The sequence below is a fragment of the Nilaparvata lugens genome, chromosome 4 (assembly GCF_014356525.2).
Source record: "Nilaparvata lugens isolate BPH chromosome 4, ASM1435652v1, whole genome shotgun sequence".
Classification (NCBI taxonomy): Eukaryota; Metazoa; Arthropoda; class Insecta; order Hemiptera; family Delphacidae; genus Nilaparvata; species Nilaparvata lugens.
In genome coordinates this window covers 46162417-46180783 of record NC_052507.1, presented here as the reverse complement: position 1 = coordinate 46180783, position 18367 = coordinate 46162417, and the positions used below count along the sequence as shown (strand labels likewise).

At 33.6% G+C, this 18367-nt stretch overlaps 1 protein-coding gene across 1 annotated transcript; it reads right to left on the bottom strand.

Annotated features, from left to right (window-relative positions):
• Positions 1-2194: 2194 nt before the first annotated feature.
• On the bottom strand, positions 2195-9928 carry LOC120351206 (putative protein TPRXL). Its single transcript, XM_039427547.1, has 2 exons — positions 9714-9928; positions 2195-5803 (listed from the first exon to the last, which is right to left on the bottom strand). The coding sequence occupies exons 1-2, from the start codon at positions 9901-9903 to the stop codon at positions 5163-5165; spliced, it is 831 nt and encodes a 276-aa protein (XP_039283481.1). The 5' UTR covers positions 9904-9928; the 3' UTR covers positions 2195-5162.
• Positions 9929-18367: the final 8439 nt, after the last annotated feature.

Genomic DNA, 18367 nt, shown 5'->3' with positions numbered 1-18367 from the left:
TTGAAGACAAACATACCAAGGTCTATAAATACAGGTCATGACACAATCCCGTGATGCATTACAAAATCGCCATTTTATGGGGTTCTAGTTCACCAATTTAAAAAATTTATCAGCTGTTATCATTATAGATTGAACAACATGATATGTTATTTTGTTATAATTATATTGCTCAAGGGATATTGCTTGGCTTTGAATTGTAAAATAAATTGTTCAGAATAATAATATTTAGACTCCAACTAGGAACTGAATTTTTGATTTTTAGATTTAATTGATTGGGAACTTGAAACTCTTTTTGAAGTTGGCCTCGTTGGAATCATAATTCTCAAGTTACAAGAATAAGAAAATTTTTAATAATAAATAAATGAATAATTGAAGCATTATTATTGAAATTTCATTATTAAAAAATTGAAAACCTGAATTCACATATTATCTGAACTAGAATATTGTTTTTAAAATGCATAATTTTGTTACAAGCAAATTGAATTGGATTGGATTTTCAAATGTACCGCCATAAAGACCCCATCAAATGGCCGCTCCATAAGGAACACGAGAGTCATGACCTGTATTTATAGACCTTGAAACATACTTATATTGTAACGCATTTTGTAAAATTTCAATTGCTGACTTCTGCAATGTTACTTGAAATTAACAAACTTGATAAAAACTACCCTAACCTGTAGGCTTCCATGCTACTTGACTATGCCCATTTTGATATCCTATCAGTAAGGTTTGATGACAAACATACTTCTTCACTTCTGAAATTGTTAATTAAAAATATTACATTTTTCCAAATGGACCCCTCCTTCTTATTTTTGCTTATCAATCATGTGTTTTAACCGGCGGGGAAAATCGGGTAATATTCGCGAATTGTACGGAAATTTTCTTTGTCTGATTCAGTTGATACCTTGAAAAAAACAAGATTTTATCAAGAAATTGTTTGTTGCATAGTATTTTTATAGAAGAAAGTCATCACGACAAATGGGCAATGCTTTTTAAATTTTGAATATTATTGTAATTTCCCCCTTGTTTACGTGATGGTAACAAGCTTGCTTATTTACATGCTACAGAAAAATATCAATTTTTTCTGGTCACTGTGCTTCTCCTGTTGAAAATTGCCTGTTCGATCTCTCTAAATTTCGTTTATGCTAATTACTCAATTATTGAGTTGTCTGAAAATAATAAATTTAGTAATTAGTGTTTGATTTATCAGATTCTCCACAATTGAACACGGAAAGCACATCGGACGATAAGGATGAGGATGATGAAGATGAGGACGATGAGAAGAGCGATGAGGACGAGTGGGACTGGTCTGAGAAGGACGCCATGGAGGTAGACCAAGACATTGATAGTGATGACATTCCTGATCACAATGGTTTACCTGACGGCACCGATAGCAATTCTGATTAATTTGCTTGCAATCACTATTGTTTACATAAATCATTTTATTTTAATATCAGTATTTATAGTTTTGATACCTACGATACCTTTATTTTATTTGATAAGGCAAAGGTCTTTGTTCTAAAGATCTCGAATCATACAGTTTATTGTGAGCTGTTGTAGTCTTGCAAAATGTCATAGACATGATGCTAATTGATTGTCTCCAAAACAAAAAGTTTACTTTATTGTCGCTGTTACAAGAGACAGTCAAGTTGGCTGGCACTAGTTAACTAACATCAATCTACCAGACTGCGAGAATAGTTCTGGCCCCTGACCTTCTCCTGCATGTGAATGATCACTCAGATCACTGAACACGGCTTTCTGCAATTTGCCTCCATGAGAGATGCTCATATTCTGTTATGTTTTTTTTCGGACAGTGAGCATGAGATAAGTGCGAGTGGGAAAGTCGCACTTGTACCTGCTCACTTCCAACGTTTGAGGGGCCAGGAACTAGAACTATTCTCATGGCCTTTATTAAAGGCATCATATAACTTCCAGTCGACAAGTTAGTTTAGTTCACTAGCTTTAGTAGATTAATTAGTAAAATCCTCGTTGTTTTGTGTTCGTTGTCTTCTAATCTAATCGCATGAACTGGATAATGGTCACCCTTGAATTTCTCTCCGATAAACGGCACAATAAAATTGAAAGCAACATTGCCTACCTTTGGGATTTTCAATTGATATTATAAATACTTGAATAATGAATGTGAAGGTAGATACATCTTTCAAACGATAGATCCAAAAAAAAATGATTCATCACTATTTATAAATCCAGTTTTATTATTAGTTACACAATCATTTTAAATATTATCTTACACATATTTACATACAAATTGAAACATAACATTACAAAATATTAAAATTCGTCTTTATACTTTATTTTATTTTACGTTTTATCACTAAATTATTTTCAAGTTCAAAATTGTTTTCTGTAAATAATATACATCTTATCATCTAAACATAATATTGCCATCGTGAGTCGCAACACCTACAAATCATATATTGCATAACATACTCTTTCAATTTGAGATAGATCAATGAAAACTAGTGAATAGCCACATTTTACTCAACAATTTAAAAGCAAGGATGTGAGTTTTGTATATGGTTTATCGTAAGTTAGGTTATCTTTCAAATTGTCAAAAAATCAATTTTATTATTCGATGAATAGTTTAGTTCGTGCCAAATTAAATCTACTACACGCCATTTTTTGAGAGCTATTCTAGAAATAGATGCAGCTTTTATAGATAAAAACAGAAAAATGATGAATTGTACATTTTGGCTACTATTTGACTTACTACACAATTAAATGCAGCTTGTTCAAGTTTTATGTGTTAATTCAAAATTTGCAGCCGAAATAGAAGATAATCGCCTGATGTAGAAAATATTTTTTCGCGATTTCTTATCGAGATAGTTTATTTTGAATATTATCAGCTCTTTAAATTGAAGAAAAATGATCGAAAATCCTTGATATGCGTCTGTAGTAAAAGATTATACTGTAGAAAAATGTAAACAAACTCCCCTCACTCGACTAGATTATTTTCAGGTGTTCTGCAATGTCATACTATAAGCCATTATCTCATCAACTATAATAATTATTGTTTCATTATTTATACAGTTGTTTACAATTGGCTATTTTTTCATTAGTGATGTTCTGTAAGAAATTATATTTATCGTTAAGAACACGGTTGTGCACGTCGAACGTCAGTAGACAGAAGGTTGATCACTCACAGGTGTAAGATTCGAAGTGGTGGGGGGAATGCCAGCGTGACGTCACGTGTAGTAAAAAAGTGATAGATTAACCACGCTAAGCATACAGTTTATTCACTGTATATTCAAATAAATTGTCGTTTAATCCCCTCAAGATTGACCTAGAACTTAAAAATTCTCCATACTTATAGCGAATTAATCACCAATTCTAATGATGTTGTTTAATATTTCAAGTTCATTCAACTTGTATGAATAAAATGAAGTTGAAAGTTTTTCAAGAATCTAAACACGTGACACGAAAAAGTTAATAAGCTGGAAAAGCGTTAGTAGACTACGTTATACTATTATAATTTCAGATTAACCCAAAAAAAATCCTGATAAACCAATGCATTGCAATAAAACAATAAACCGATCTCGATAAATCCAATGAATTTCATTCATATAAATGCACTGAACACATGCTGGTATCGAGCACATGTTCTACGAGAATCAAAATATCTCATCTCCGAAATTCACAAGCTGATGTATAGCCAAAATACAAAATATAAACACGACCTAGAAGATAAAGAAACCTTAAGGGTTTGAAAGGGGAGGTTAGGAGGTGGGTTTTTTGCTTTTATATTGCAAAATGCTTGTATTATTCAAATGTTTTGATAATTATTGTAAAGCAGAAACAGAAAGCTTGCATGTCAGAAAATGTTTGTGTTATATAATTTGACTATAGGTCACCGTATGATTTTCAAGGATGCGATATTCTGCCTATTCTGTACTACAGCCTACGTCACGGCTGCAGTTCCCCCACTCCAATTGCATTTCAACTAAAATACTATAGATGAGTGACCAACCTTCTGTCTACTAACTTTGGTGTACGTCGGCTTCTATTATTGACTAAGGAATGGTCTCGTTTCTGGGTGAAGTATACATTAACCAAACTGGAAAGTTGGCAAACTGAAAGTAAATCGATCTTCACTATTATGTAACATGAAAAGATCGATTTTGGACGAAATTTATCATTGCAAGTACAATTGAACATACAATTCAAATAAAAAATCACAATTGGCTTCAAAACTTTCCACATCACATACACATATTTTCATAGATTTTCAAATCCTGTTTAATTCTAGTATCATTTCGCATTGGAGATTTTCATTGCAGACACCTTGATAATTTATTCAATTTTAATTGCAAATAGATTTGAACAACAGATAAAATTAGTTCAGTCTTTCAATAAATCCAAAGAACAAATTATTTTATTCATTCAAAACAACAACTCATAGCTCGTACGCTAACATATAAAACATCAAATAAGACTTATAAAATCGGATGTAACTTCTTCTTTAACAATAATATCATTTATTTTAATTTTAACAGTTGTGCTCAGATTTTGTGACGTATTAAATAAATGCCACCATTCATGGATGGTATTAAAGTGAATAGCTTTTCAATAACACCATTCAAGGGTGGTATTAAATGAAAAGCTTTTCAAACCCACCATTCATGGATGGTAGGCTATTAAACTGAATAACTTATCAATAACACGATTCTCCTAAATGATGCGCTCAAAATAGTGATGCCTACAAAATTCTGTCGCACGACAAGATGTAAGGTGTCGTAACTGTAGTCGCATTCAAGTCGTATGCAGTGTGAGCACTCACATCTATTCCAATGAGTCGGAATCTGTCATACGTTAACACATCCACTGTGAGCGCAGCCTTGAACTGAATAGATTTTCAATACCACCATTCATGGATGGTATCAAACTGAATAGCTTCAATTCTACCATTGAAGAATGGTGTAAATAGTTTTTCAATGCCATAATTCATGGATGGTGTAAAACCTAATAGCATCATCTTAATACATTCATGAAGATGGTATGAGAGTGAATAGCTTTTCAACGCTACCATGCATGGATGGTATTATACCGAATAGTTTTCCAACACCATCATTGATGAAAACACATGGATGACGTGTTTCATGGATTAAAAATGAATGTTGGTTGATGACAAGGCGGCAACAATATTATACATACCACTCTTTAATGTCTTTGAGTTGTCGTTTGTTGGCCTTGCCGTTGCCGTTGCGCACGTTGCCATTGACGGCGGCCTGGGGTGTGGGGGGTGACTGGTTAGGGGCCAGCAGGGCGGCGCTCTGTCGCTGCGACTCGGCGCTGAACGTCTTCCGCTCGTCCACTTTGTAAGCGGTGTGCGACCGGTTCTTGAATTTCAACACGAGCAGAATTATAAGGATGATGAGTATCATGGTGCCGGCGATAAGGCCGATTATGAAGGCCGTGTTTTCGGCCGATTCGGAAGATATCCGGTCGCGGTCGCGAGGGATGTAGGGCGAGGGGAAGATTGGTGGGAGGGGCGGTGGTTTGTGGTAGATTGTGGTGGTGGTAGTTGAGGGTGTTGTAACAATTACATCTGGATTGGTGGGCGGGGAAGACTCGGCACTGAATATGGGTGAACTGGGCACTGATGAGATGCTTGAACTACTGCTGCTGCTGCTGGAGCTTGAAGAGCTGCTATGGCTGCTTGAAGGCGGCAGATCGGAGGTGGCCGCCGTGTCTACAGTTGTGCTGCTGCCACCTCCCCCGCCCCCCTCTCCCTCAGGACTCGACACGTGGCTTGTGTGCCCGGCTCCGGCGATCGTCGATACTTCTGCAACAATTCAACATAAATCATTAATGCCAGTTGTAAGGTAGTAAATTGCAAATCCCTTACAGATGATACGATGTTCTTGATATTTATAAGAGCAGTCGCTAAATTCCCTCTTTTGCGAATAAATTCACAAAAAATTAAGGCCGTCCGGCTCGCAAAATTACTGGGTTCAAACCTCAGCTCTAGCTCAGTGGTAGATACATGAATTTTACAAATACAATTAATCACCATAAGGTTCAATGACCGGTGATTAATAATTCTTACCGCTGCTTCTATGAAGTTCTTGAAGAATACCAGTGAGGAAATTAAAAGAATATTTGATGACTGATTATCAGTAACCATGTACCACTAGATAATGATAAGGACCAACTATAGTTTTTTCCAGTTGATTCTTAAAACGCTCGTCATGAATACAGGTATTCACCAATTTATCCTTCCGAAATTCCTTAGAACTTACAACGCTAGTTCTTGAAGCTCTCTGGATCCTTATATGATATAACTGGAACCTTATTAATATAATTTTCTTTATACTTGTTCTGACAGATTGAAGTGATTATCATCAAAGGATGATAAATACTGAGTGCTCTTAATAGCCTAAGATCAATATTACTTGATTCAATAATTTTATGTGCTGCTGAACACTTAATGGTACTAAAACAGCTCAAACTGTATATCATGAGATGAATTAGGATAAAATAAATTTCTATGATTTGTATGCTGACATAAAACACAAAATATATTCCCATAAAACAGTGTATATAAAATATTTGATATCTATAATTTTTCAATATATATAAAATTTTCTTATATCTATAATTTTCTTTAAGTAAATTCTTTTCTAAAATCTGAACAATTATCACAGGATTTGCTAGTATTCACAATAGTAAGTTTTGAATTCATAAACACATTATATTTAATACTGATGCTTAGACTTCCAGTCAATTCAAAATTCTACAAATAAAAACCTGTTTGGTCTATAGATTTGATATGATAAACTTTGTTCAATTAGCCAAAATAATAATTAACCAATTAATATTCAAACATGAGATCTCAGGGATTTATATGAGTTTGGGCCGTGCATGGAAGTAAGCTTCCTACATATATCAAATAAATTTATAAAATGTTCTTACAAACTATGTGATAGTACTCAACACGTTGTGACTTTTTATTGGATTTAAGTTAATTTCAATAGCGCTTTTAATTAATTTCCCCACTATATTTAGAAAGGCCTTGAAACGAGCTCGTTTGATTTATCACTCACATTAATGAAGTTCTCGACAGTCTCGTGGATATAATTAATTATTTCCAATAATTAATTAGGCAGGCTCCTTTCGTCTCTGCTGGGCTAACGCATGGTCCAGATTCTTATAGATTTCTTTCCGAATTAGAGATATATTCATGGGAATTGATTGTAAATTACGAACTCTTCAACAACACTGAGTTCACAGATAAGTTAACATTTAATACAAATATTTCACAATTGAAAAAAAAGGGTTTGGCTTGGTAATTTTTAAAATTTAAAGGAAGGAAGAACCCTAAACTCCATGTGCATCCTCTCAGGTCAAGATCTTAAGCCAGAAGAAAGAGGTTTTCAGAAAAATTTATCTCTTCCTAGAACAATTTTGTAAGCTTCTTTCTGATTGGTCTTCAATTTAATAAACTCAATACAATTGGTCGCCTCAGAATCAGGGCTTCTTCCACTTTATAATAGAAAAAATTTAAATAAAAAGTTTTTATATAAATACATTTAGTGTTTATCTTAAATTAATTTCATAAATAAATCGCAACACATGATTTTGATTGTTAATATACATTTAGTTTTTTATATGAGTTTTGTATACTCTGGATTTTTGTGCTTTTTAGATTATAATAAATATTTATTCAATAATAATAGTTGTCCGTATTTCTATACATCAACCTTCCTTAGTATATATAATAATACATCTTTTGTGAGTAAATTTTTATAATTCAACCTATTATACTGGTTGATTGAATGATCAGCTGATTCGCTCAGTATTGATTCAAATAATTATCGATTTATTCAAGATCGACTGATTCTTTTCAAAAATGTAAACAAATAATTCTAACCTCAACATACATGCAAACTTTTATTTTTTATAATCCGCCAATAATAAGTAAGCCACTTTATAATTTTTTAATTTTGCCAATGGATTCTCATAGTTGTGGAATCACAATTATACATGTTTTCTTATTGTTTTTGTTAATACTATTACTCTTTATCGCTAATAATATTCGATTTAAGTTTATTGATCCTTTGACTAGGTCTAACTTCTTTTCCATTTTATAATTCTATTTAAATTCACTGGTTCTTTCAAAATATTTGATGGTACTAAAATACCACGTGACACAGTATAGGTTGAAACTTTATTGCATCTCATGAGGATCAATAAATATAAGACAGAAATGTCTGGAATTATGATGTGAGGATCAACAAACTAGGCTATATTTTTGGACTAAGTTGTTTAAATCAAAATTCGGGGAAGGAACAGAACAGTTTTGAGATGTTGTTGTTGGTCCTACTTGCAAAGCCATCCATATTTAGCTCCGAGAGGAGGGAACTTTTATAGGCTTCACGTTACCTTATAGGCTACCGCATGAAAGCTCTTGAACCGGCTCCAAACGTGACTGACAGGATGCATAACAGAGATTTTGTGATGGGACTATAGTGATGATGAGTGCAAATGTTGTATGACCCAAATTTATGATCACCTCATGACCTGCCCTAATATGGAGACTACTAGCACATTTGATTTTTAGGTAATGACAAAGTTTAGCAGTTTATGCAGCTCACTTCTGGAAGAATGTATGACACGAAAGAGGATTAAGAAAAATACAAATTATTCAAAGGTTTCTAAACACAATTTTTTCGGATGCCGGTAGCCACAGATTCTGTAAAAGATTCACTTGACAAAATTTGACTTGATATTGTTTTGTGATTGATAACAATGCGAATATAATTTCCATTGCTATTATGACCAAAAATCCAATTCAAATCAATCAATCAATTTTATTCAAATAAACACAATACAATATACATAAAAGAAATAAAAATCACAATCAAAAATAAATTTCTAATAAAATACAAAAGCAGGCTTCATGGCGGAGGTGTGCTGAAAAGAAAGAAAGAAAGAAGGAAAAATACCTAGCCAACTATGGTTTCCCATATAGAGGATAGAGGGTATAAAAGTAAGGAATGAAGGGTAAAGAGGAGAAGAAAAGGGAAATATTGGAGAAGAAAGTAGGTGAAAAGAGAAAAAAATGTGCAAAAATTTCAAGCGAGTCCACTTATCAATAACCAATTTTTCAATTTAATATGAGCAATCAACAATTTTATAGCCAAATCTTCATCCTTCAAGATTGATGATCTCTCACATTTATGACGTTCTGTAGTACTTGGTGTAGTTGTGAAATTGAACTGGAAATGACAATTTTACTGTTTTTTAATGGGTGGCTAATCTTGAAATATTGAAGAGAATTTGGTGCAAAGATGAAAGGTAACAATTCATAAATAATAAATTTTCCATAGGGAGAGAACTTTTCAACATCAAGTCCAATTTTAAAAAGGTCTCAAATCAAATTTATTCACTCGAAATTCATACAAAATATTCATAAAATATAAACCGACAAGTTACAAGTGAACAAGATACTACTCACAAAAAGTACAGGAAATTAATTCCTTAATCAATTAAATCCCAGGTGAATAATTCATAAATTATCAAAACCAGAAGGAGTTTAATTAAGGAAAAAGAATCCAGTTTTTCAATAATTGTTTTGTCAGAAATCACAAATCCATTAGTGGTAGGAGCTGGGATGTTTATACACTTTCTATTCGAGCTGAACATTCTCAATTGTTCAACAAGAAACAATTTAATGTGATGAGTGATGTTACCTTTATGGATGGTTGTGGTGGCGTGCTCGTCAGGGGTGCTGGTGACCTCACCCGAGCCAGAGCCGGTGTAGCAGTCCTCCTCGTCGTCACATGGCTTCGAGCCGCCGATCGTCGTCACGATGACAGGGGGGCGGGTGGGTGGCACATACACCGGAGTTATTAGGTCGTCTCCTGGAGCAACTAAAACCATCTTAACTTTCACAAACAATTCCAAATCTATGCTTTATCCTCTATAAGAGATTATTTTGAATAACGGGCAAAATCTCTAAATGAAAAGATTTTATAGGTCTCTAGCAAACAGCTGCTTTGTTATCGCCGGGTGCGATATCAACAAGTTAGAGATTAGATAATAACGGGTATCCTGGCTACAATTCGAACAGCCAAATAGAAAAGAATTTTATTGCTATTTATTCAATTATATAAAATAATGAATTTTGACGTTAGGCTCTATAATACCTACTGGTCGGCAACCTAAATAATCGGTCAAGCCGTATAATTTGAAATTTAGCCAGACACCTATGGCAAATTTAGTTGTAAAAAAATAGTATTCGCTTAAGATGTGACCAGAGGATTTAGTAACCACATGGCATGTTATTGTAAAAGAAAAAACAATTTAATAAACATGAAAATATTTATTATGTCAAATGAGCATGTACTAAGTATGTAAAATAAATAAAAATATCAAGGAAGTATTTATCACGGTATATAGAAGAAGATGGTAGGTGTCATGTGCATGTTTGTGCTAAATTTACGGTGTTGCTGATGTCATTTTATATCCAATCATCTGTTTTTAACAAATAATCTTCATAAATTGCCAATAGGTGTTATAAACCTCGGTTGGTGGCGATGACGCAATGTAGCTGGCTGGCCACTGCGCACACATTTCATGACCCCTACCGTTTTCATCTAAATACCGTGATACGAACCACTCTCTGTCTCAGACAGCACCGTATCGCGCATGCGTTAGCAACGGGGTTTTACCGTTCCATTCAGCACAGAGAAGAGAATTTATCCCTTCTCTGTGCATTCAGTCAGATCTTTGAATGTAACGTTCTTTGTGATGATGGCTACCGAGCACTGTAACTGGAGCCAATCGTCATTCTATTTGATGAAGATATTATTATCCAATGATGATTTATCGTTAAATTCAATATAATAATCAATATATTATCATTTTATTCAATAAAAGAGAGAGTACTTTTGAAAAATATAATTAATGAAATATAACAGTTGTTATTTAACTGATGTTGAAAAACACTATAACTAAGTCAGCATATTGTCATTTCAAAACAAAAACCGAACCCTCAACCTCCCCTTTTACATTTAAAACATCAATAAACATAACTACTTGAAAAACCTCTAATCCCTTCCAGCATATTGCAATTTCAAAGCAAAAACCTAACCTATCGTTCCACCTTTGAAATATCAAACAGCATAATTCTACCTGGACCTTAGCCCTTTCTAGTAAATTGCAATTTTAAAGCAAAAACCTAACTTAACCTTATGGAACATTATTAAATATAATCCAAAAAACCTAACCCCTTCACATTCAATAATTTAGATTTCAAAGCGAAATCCCGACCCCCTAACCTATCCTTTTACCTTTGAAACATCAAAAAACATAGCTCTACCTAGACCCTAGCCCCTTCTAGCATATTGCAATTTTAAAGCAAAAACCCATTGATATAGAGAATAAGATTAAGAAGAGCGAAGTCCGCTATGATGCCACTGCGCTAGTGTAGCTACCAGAAATTTCGGGCAAGAAGTCAGGTATTTGTATTCGCTGTGTAGAAAAAGAGCCTTTTTCAAATGATAATATTTTTTTATTGAAGCAACAAAAAATATTCAAAGTATGGTAGTTTCATGCAGTGCTTATGGATGTACGAATCTGCATGTGCCAGATGAAAATATTTCTTTTTATACATAAGTATTTTTATATTTTCATCGGTCATGTTTCATGCAGGCTAAGCCTAGTGCCAAATGATCATTTCAAGGAATATTGTGCTTAGGTTGATTCATTATCATTATTTGCCAAGTAATAAAATATAAGTCTCGGTAATATTATAATAAATATTTTATTTCCATAGATCCAATATAGGTATCCATATTCCATTCCATTAATTTGTCTTATATTGTAATATTTTGTGAACTATGAAAATATTGTATGCTAAATTTGTATTATAAAAAATATTATTTGCTAAAATTGTCTATAAATCCTTCATCATTGCTATTGTTTTATTTTTCCCGTTCTTATAATATGTAGTTATTTATTATCTTATATTAAATATAGGAGTATAGAGTATAGTTAGGTACCTATACTTGAGTTTATTTATTTATTTATTATTTATTTATTAGAACAGATACAAACACGATATTTGGAAAGAGAAACAGGCAATTGCCCAAAACTTCTTCAATTCCTTGATTTTGGCACATAAATAGTCCAAAGTGAGGTTAAGTTTAAAATTTCTGTTCTCACCAAAGATTAACACTCAGAGAATACGTATTCGAGATATGACTGATGAATTTTTAATTTTGAGTTGCAAAACGAATGAGAAACAGTTTCACGAAATATTGTGATAACAGTTAATTTATTATTATTTCCCATCTAATAGAATATACAGTAATATTAGCGATCTATAATTTTTGTTTTATTTTCCTGTTCTTATAATATGTAGTTATTTATTATCTTATATTAAATATAGGAGCATAGAGTATAGTTAGGTACCTATACTTAAGTTGCAAAACGAATGAGAAACAGTTTCACGAAATATTGTGATAATGGTTAATTTATTATTATTTGCCATCTAATAAAATATATGGTAATATTAGCAATCTATAATTTTTGTTTTATTTTTCTCGTTCTTATAATATGTAGTTATTTATTATCTTATAAATATAGGAGTATAAGAGTATAGTTAGGTACCTATACTTAAGTTGCAAAACGAATGGAAACAGTTTCATGAAATATTGTGATAACAGTTAATTTTTTATTATTTGCCATCTAATAAAATATACGGTAATATTAGCAATCTATAATAAATGTTTTATTTTCCATATCCTAAATACATGGTAATAGGAAAATATTGTAAAAATGAGATTCATTTGCTAATAGAATTGATCAAAATCTGTAGTGAGGTAGGTTCACTAAATTAGATGTTTGGTCGAGTTAAAAATAAAGTTCAATGAACAAATCATTGTATCATATGGTAATGGAAATGATGAAAAGTTGAAAAAAAATTATATTGAAATCCATCAAGTATGGCGAAAGATATAATGCAATGAAAGTCGATGTTTTCCCATATAAGTCTGTCTGGGCGCCTGACTTCTTGCCCGATATTCAATGGCGACGAGAAATGAAGGAAGCATCATGCTTCCAAACGCTTGAAGGTATAGCTTAGTCATCTAACTATATATATCAATGCAAAAACCTAACCTATCCTAATAAAACATTATTAAATATAACCTGAATAAAAACTAACCCCTAACTCTTCCACATTTAGACAAGGATAGCAACACCATTGCAAATCGTACACTACCATTATAACGTGAACCTCACTATACATACTCAAAGAATACTTTTAAATAACGATGTTATAACTGTGACTGTTGCTGGCTGTTACTCTGTTTCTGAGACAAAGAGAAGCTGCTATCTAGCCCAACTCCAGCCAACTGTAACAATTCAAACACCCCGCTCTCATAGGATACACAGAGAAGGGATCAGAGGGAACATTCTTACCGACTATTGTTTCGCCTAATGTGTAGTATCACTTATACCGGTAGAGAGCGCTTGTGACGCTTGTGAAGCGCAAATGACGATTTCTGTCTGAGCTGGATTACTACTGTAGAAGGGGGACGTAGTGGGGAGTCATTGGCATCCTACACTTCCCTCTCCAACAAACCAGTTCACACCACTCTCTCCCCCCAACAAAACAACTGCTGACAGCATTTGTGGCTTGAGGCATGTGTGTCATTGTTTTGCTAATAGTACATAGACTAGACATTCATTTTTCTTATTCTAATCACTTGCTACTCTCAACTCTCCAGATTGCATGAACGCTGCGTCTCCAGTGACAAAGAGGATTAATTTTTATTTCTAATCAACAAGAACTAGAAAACAATAAGTGAATGAGTGGCCAGATAAACTGTTGTCCATTATAAAAATGTAATATAATCCAAACTTTATTACATTATGTACTTCAATTCAATAATTGAAAAAATTTAAATCAATCTAATTTAATCCACAATATTGCGATTTTGAACTTAAAAATTGAGAAAGAGCATGGAATAATTTTAATCATGACATGTTCTTGAGGTGCTGTGTAATGCAGCATTATATTTCTCTATTATTGTTCTAAAATGATTTTAATAAATGATGACAAAACTGCTCATTAACAATAATATTGTTTCAGTTACTTTTTTTCATTGAATAGCCAAAGATTGTGAACCTTAATAATATTATTTCAGTTGCTTTTTGTTTTCATTGAATAGTCAATGGTTGTCAACCTTTTTCATGGACTGTACACATAGTGGAAAGTTCTAATTTTGCATATGAACTAAATGCTGTTAGGCTAGCCGTCTAGCGGGAGATTGGGGAAGATTGAGTAATTTGAAAATTCAATGAATTTCTCTCATTATAAACTTATAAGAGCCACTATCTTCTTAGCATTCAGTAAAATAACATCCAGTTTCATTGTAGTATATTATAAGGAGGAAATTGATAGATACTCTTTAAAAAGATTTACCTACCCCTGTTATTATGTATGTGTATTTTTGTCATAAATGTGTTTCCTTTGCTTGATATAATACAAAATTATAAGTAGAGCAATAAAGAGCAAAACTAAAATCGTAAATCGTTTTTGAAATAATCCTCATGACCTTTTAGAAGAAACTTTGTGGCTGAATCTGCTAATCAATTCCGTCCATGTTGATAAACTTGAAACGCAAAAAATGCTGTTGATTTTATCATTTTTATTTATAGTTCACTTGGACGCACGGTACGATTCAATCACTTGAAAATATGAAGAGATTGAAGATATTCTCCTCATATTCACGATCTCGGTAGTTCTAAGATGGAAAGCAGTAGTTGAAGATAAATATTTATGGTAACTGAGCTCCTATAGGATAAAATTTAGAACCAATCATGAGTTTCTATGATGTATAATCCTCGTTTAAGAGACTCTTGATTAACAGTGAAATTGCGAAAAAATGGTAAAACTTCAATCATCACTTTTTCAATCGGTTGTAACTTTCTAATGGTATTGAAATCGAAAGTATTGTTGATTGGAGTGAGAAGAGGAGGAAATTCCTCACATCCTTGACTAGATTTTGATTTTATATCTGAATTATTTCATAAGATATGCAGCATTGAATAAATAAATTGTCATTATTTTGTGTATGGAATATGGGTTGAAGTACAGTGTACACTCAACAAAAAATTTCCCATTTCTCTTAGGAACTTGACTCATGATATATGATTTCCAACTACCTTGACAAGCCGAAAAGAAAGAGCGTATGGGAAGATCCAAACATTGTATCAAAAGTTATGAATGAAATTTCGATCCTTGAAGGTGTCCTGAAAATCTTTGAGATAGAGCGTTCTACCTTGTCTCAAATTGTAGAACACAAAACTACCCTTATACCCCAGCTCGATGTGAGCTTTAGCCTCTCGCACAAGAGCCCTCCACACATCACGGTCACATGCCTTTTGTCTCCATGCTCTTATCCCCATATCTCGGAGATCATCCTCCACTTCATCAAATCAAATTATTTATTTACACATTGTTGTACAAAAAGTGAACTGTATCAAATAGTAAATCGTCAAAAATAAAATCAAAACATAGAACAAAAAACATATATGCCATACAGTAGGCTACCACATCAATCATAGTATGAGTAATTTCTTATATTATTGTAAGGTTCCATTATCAAATAACTCGTCAACACTATAAAATGCCCCTTCCACCAAAAAAGAAAATACATCTTTTTTGAAATATCAAAATAGCCACAGGTGATTATTGGTCAGATCAGCGTTTTGTAAATGTTCAGTTTGGTTGCCCTAGATAGAGACCTAGCCTAGGTAGACCTAAGGTAGATGATAAATTAAGCTTAGTAAATATGTTTTGTTCATTTATAGTGGTTTTGAATAAAATAATTATTGAACTAGCGTTAGCGAGTTCTAACTTTTGACTTACTGAAGGACAAAGTCGTTGTCTGTCTATTTGTATGACAAAACTTGTTGGTAATTTTGTAAGCTTTGCGAAAAATGAGAAAACCACCCCCACCCCATTAGCACAGGGGGTAGGGGTGAGGACTTTTGATATGTTATTCCTCTAACTATCCGTAAAAGAGCTGTGCAGTTGAAAATTGTGTTCCAAACTTTTCCCTCTATAATCTTTTGTTGACTGCACTTTTTTTTATTTCTCATAATGGCAAGGAAAGTTGTGTGAGTGCGCCACACCAGATTTTTCTATTTTTTCTTTCTACTGATTCACAAAATTTTGATTCTAATAATAATGCCGCGGTGGGAATGACGTCCAAACTTTGTTTGTAGAACTCGAAATGCTGTAGATTTAGAATATGCACGGGAAAATCAGCAGCAATGAGATATGGCATTCAATTTCCCTGCAAGCTGCACTCAACTATATCTAAAAATACAAACTGCTGTACAACTAATAACTAAGCTCATAGGAAGTTCATATTGAGATGAAAAATACTGATTGTTTGATAATTTTCATAAAGAATCTAGTGCATCAGATTAAGCTAAGACTAAGCACACCTGAGGAGGGCGCGGCTTGGTGATACAAAGTGTTGATCTTAATGGAGATTGCCTTATCACACCGTTCCACGCCATGTCCGTTTCAGAGTGTGTGAGTTCTTCCATTCAAAGCAATAAAACCAAGAACTATGAAAAAATTATTTTGAAACAGTTCTCAACTCTGGAAAACTTGCTGTAGTTCCTCAAGGAAGGTTCTTTGGTCCTTTAAGTAGCAGTTGATCAGAAGAGTGTTTTCCATAAGTCTGGTGGAGTGAAAGCGAGGATGAGAAAGTGAAAAAAGATTATAACAGCTATTCAGTTACAAAATTTGTCAATCAAATTTTAAAACATTGCAGTATTTATGAAGCGTCTAACATATCACTGATAACGATTTCTGGGTAACTAATTAATATTATCATAGAAATGTATTATAATGCAACTTGGAATAGTCCTATAGCTAGGTGTAGATCGGAACTGGCAAAGTGGGGTAGAAGTTGTAACAATGACACCACATGCTAGATGTTAAGCCAGACTTTTCTGATTTTATGATACAATGGTAATTAAAAGATTTACTTTTATCTTTGTAATAGAATTGGACTCAACACGAGCTTTATTCGACATTAAATATGTGTCTTAGTAACAGAGATAACAGATTATAAATATTACAGCTGTTTTATCATCACAATCTTCCCCCCTTAATATCAATCGGCACTCGTGGGGTATGGGGCGAGCTGGCGAAGTGAGACTGTCGATTCTCTGCCGTCGTTGTGGCGAACAAACGCATATTCAGGGTTACTCTCGATTAATTCAACTTTTTCAACTTGCGATTCTTGTTTTGAGTTTTTTGTCATCTTCTTCAACCATACTGGTCCAGGTGTCAATAGCCAGGTTGGTAATGGTTTTCCATTACTTAAGTTTCTTGCATGTAAAAACATCCGCTCATGTGGTGTGCAGTTGGTGCTTGTGCATAATAGGGAACGAATAGAGTTAAGGGCATCGGGGAGAACTTGTTCCCAGTGACTGTTGTTCAAACCTCTCGATTTTAGGGCTAGCATCACACTTTTCCATATAACTCCATTGTACCGTTCGACTTGCCCATTACCGGCTGGATTATAGGGCGATGTTCTGCTGCTGGCAATTCCTTTTGATAGTAGGAAATTTTTCAAAGCTGATGACATAAACGATGTTCCTCTATCGGAATGTATGTAAGACAGTACACCAAAAAGAGAGAATAGTGATGTAAGGTGTTTTATTACTGTATTAGTAGTCATGTCAGGACAGGGGAAGGCAAATGGGAATCTGGAATATTCGTCTATAAGAACTAAAATATACTTGTTCCTTGAACTTGATTGTAGTGGGCCTTTGAAATCCATATTAAGACGTTCAAATGGTCGAGTTGCTTTGATAAGGCGGCCAGTTCCTTTGGCATAGCGTGGTTTCATTTCAGAACATGTAATACATTTGGAACATACTTCTTTTACATCATCTATTGAATATGGTAAGTTCTTTGTTTTGGTCCAATGATGGAGTCGAGTAACTCCTGGATGACACAGGTCCTCATGAATTTTTACCAGTTTCTTTATATCTGTATGGCATCCAACAGTGGCACAGACTCTTGATAGTGTATCTGCTGGTATATTCTCTTTTCCAACTCTATAAATTATATTGAACTTATATTCTGACAATTCAAGGCGCCATCGTTGGATTTTGTCATTCTTAATCTTGCTGGTTTGTTTATTACTAAACATGAATGAAACTGATTTCTGGTCTGTGATAAGTGTAAATTCTCGTCCAAGTAAGTAATGTCGCCATTTCCTGATTGATTCCACAATGGCATAAGCTTCTTTTTCCACTGCAGAGTGCCTAGTTTCAGATGTGGAAAGAGTTCTTGAGAAAAACG

Excerpts from the sequence above, each read along its gene's own strand:
- LOC120351206 (XM_039427547.1), bottom strand. The coding sequence starts at position 9,903 with ATGGTTTTAGTTGCTCCAGGAGACGACCTAATAACTCCGGTGTATGTG. Across the intron at positions 5,804-9,713 it reads CACCACAACCATCCATAAAG|AAGTATCGACGATCGCCGGA; the intron begins GTAACATCACTC and ends GAATTGTTGCAG.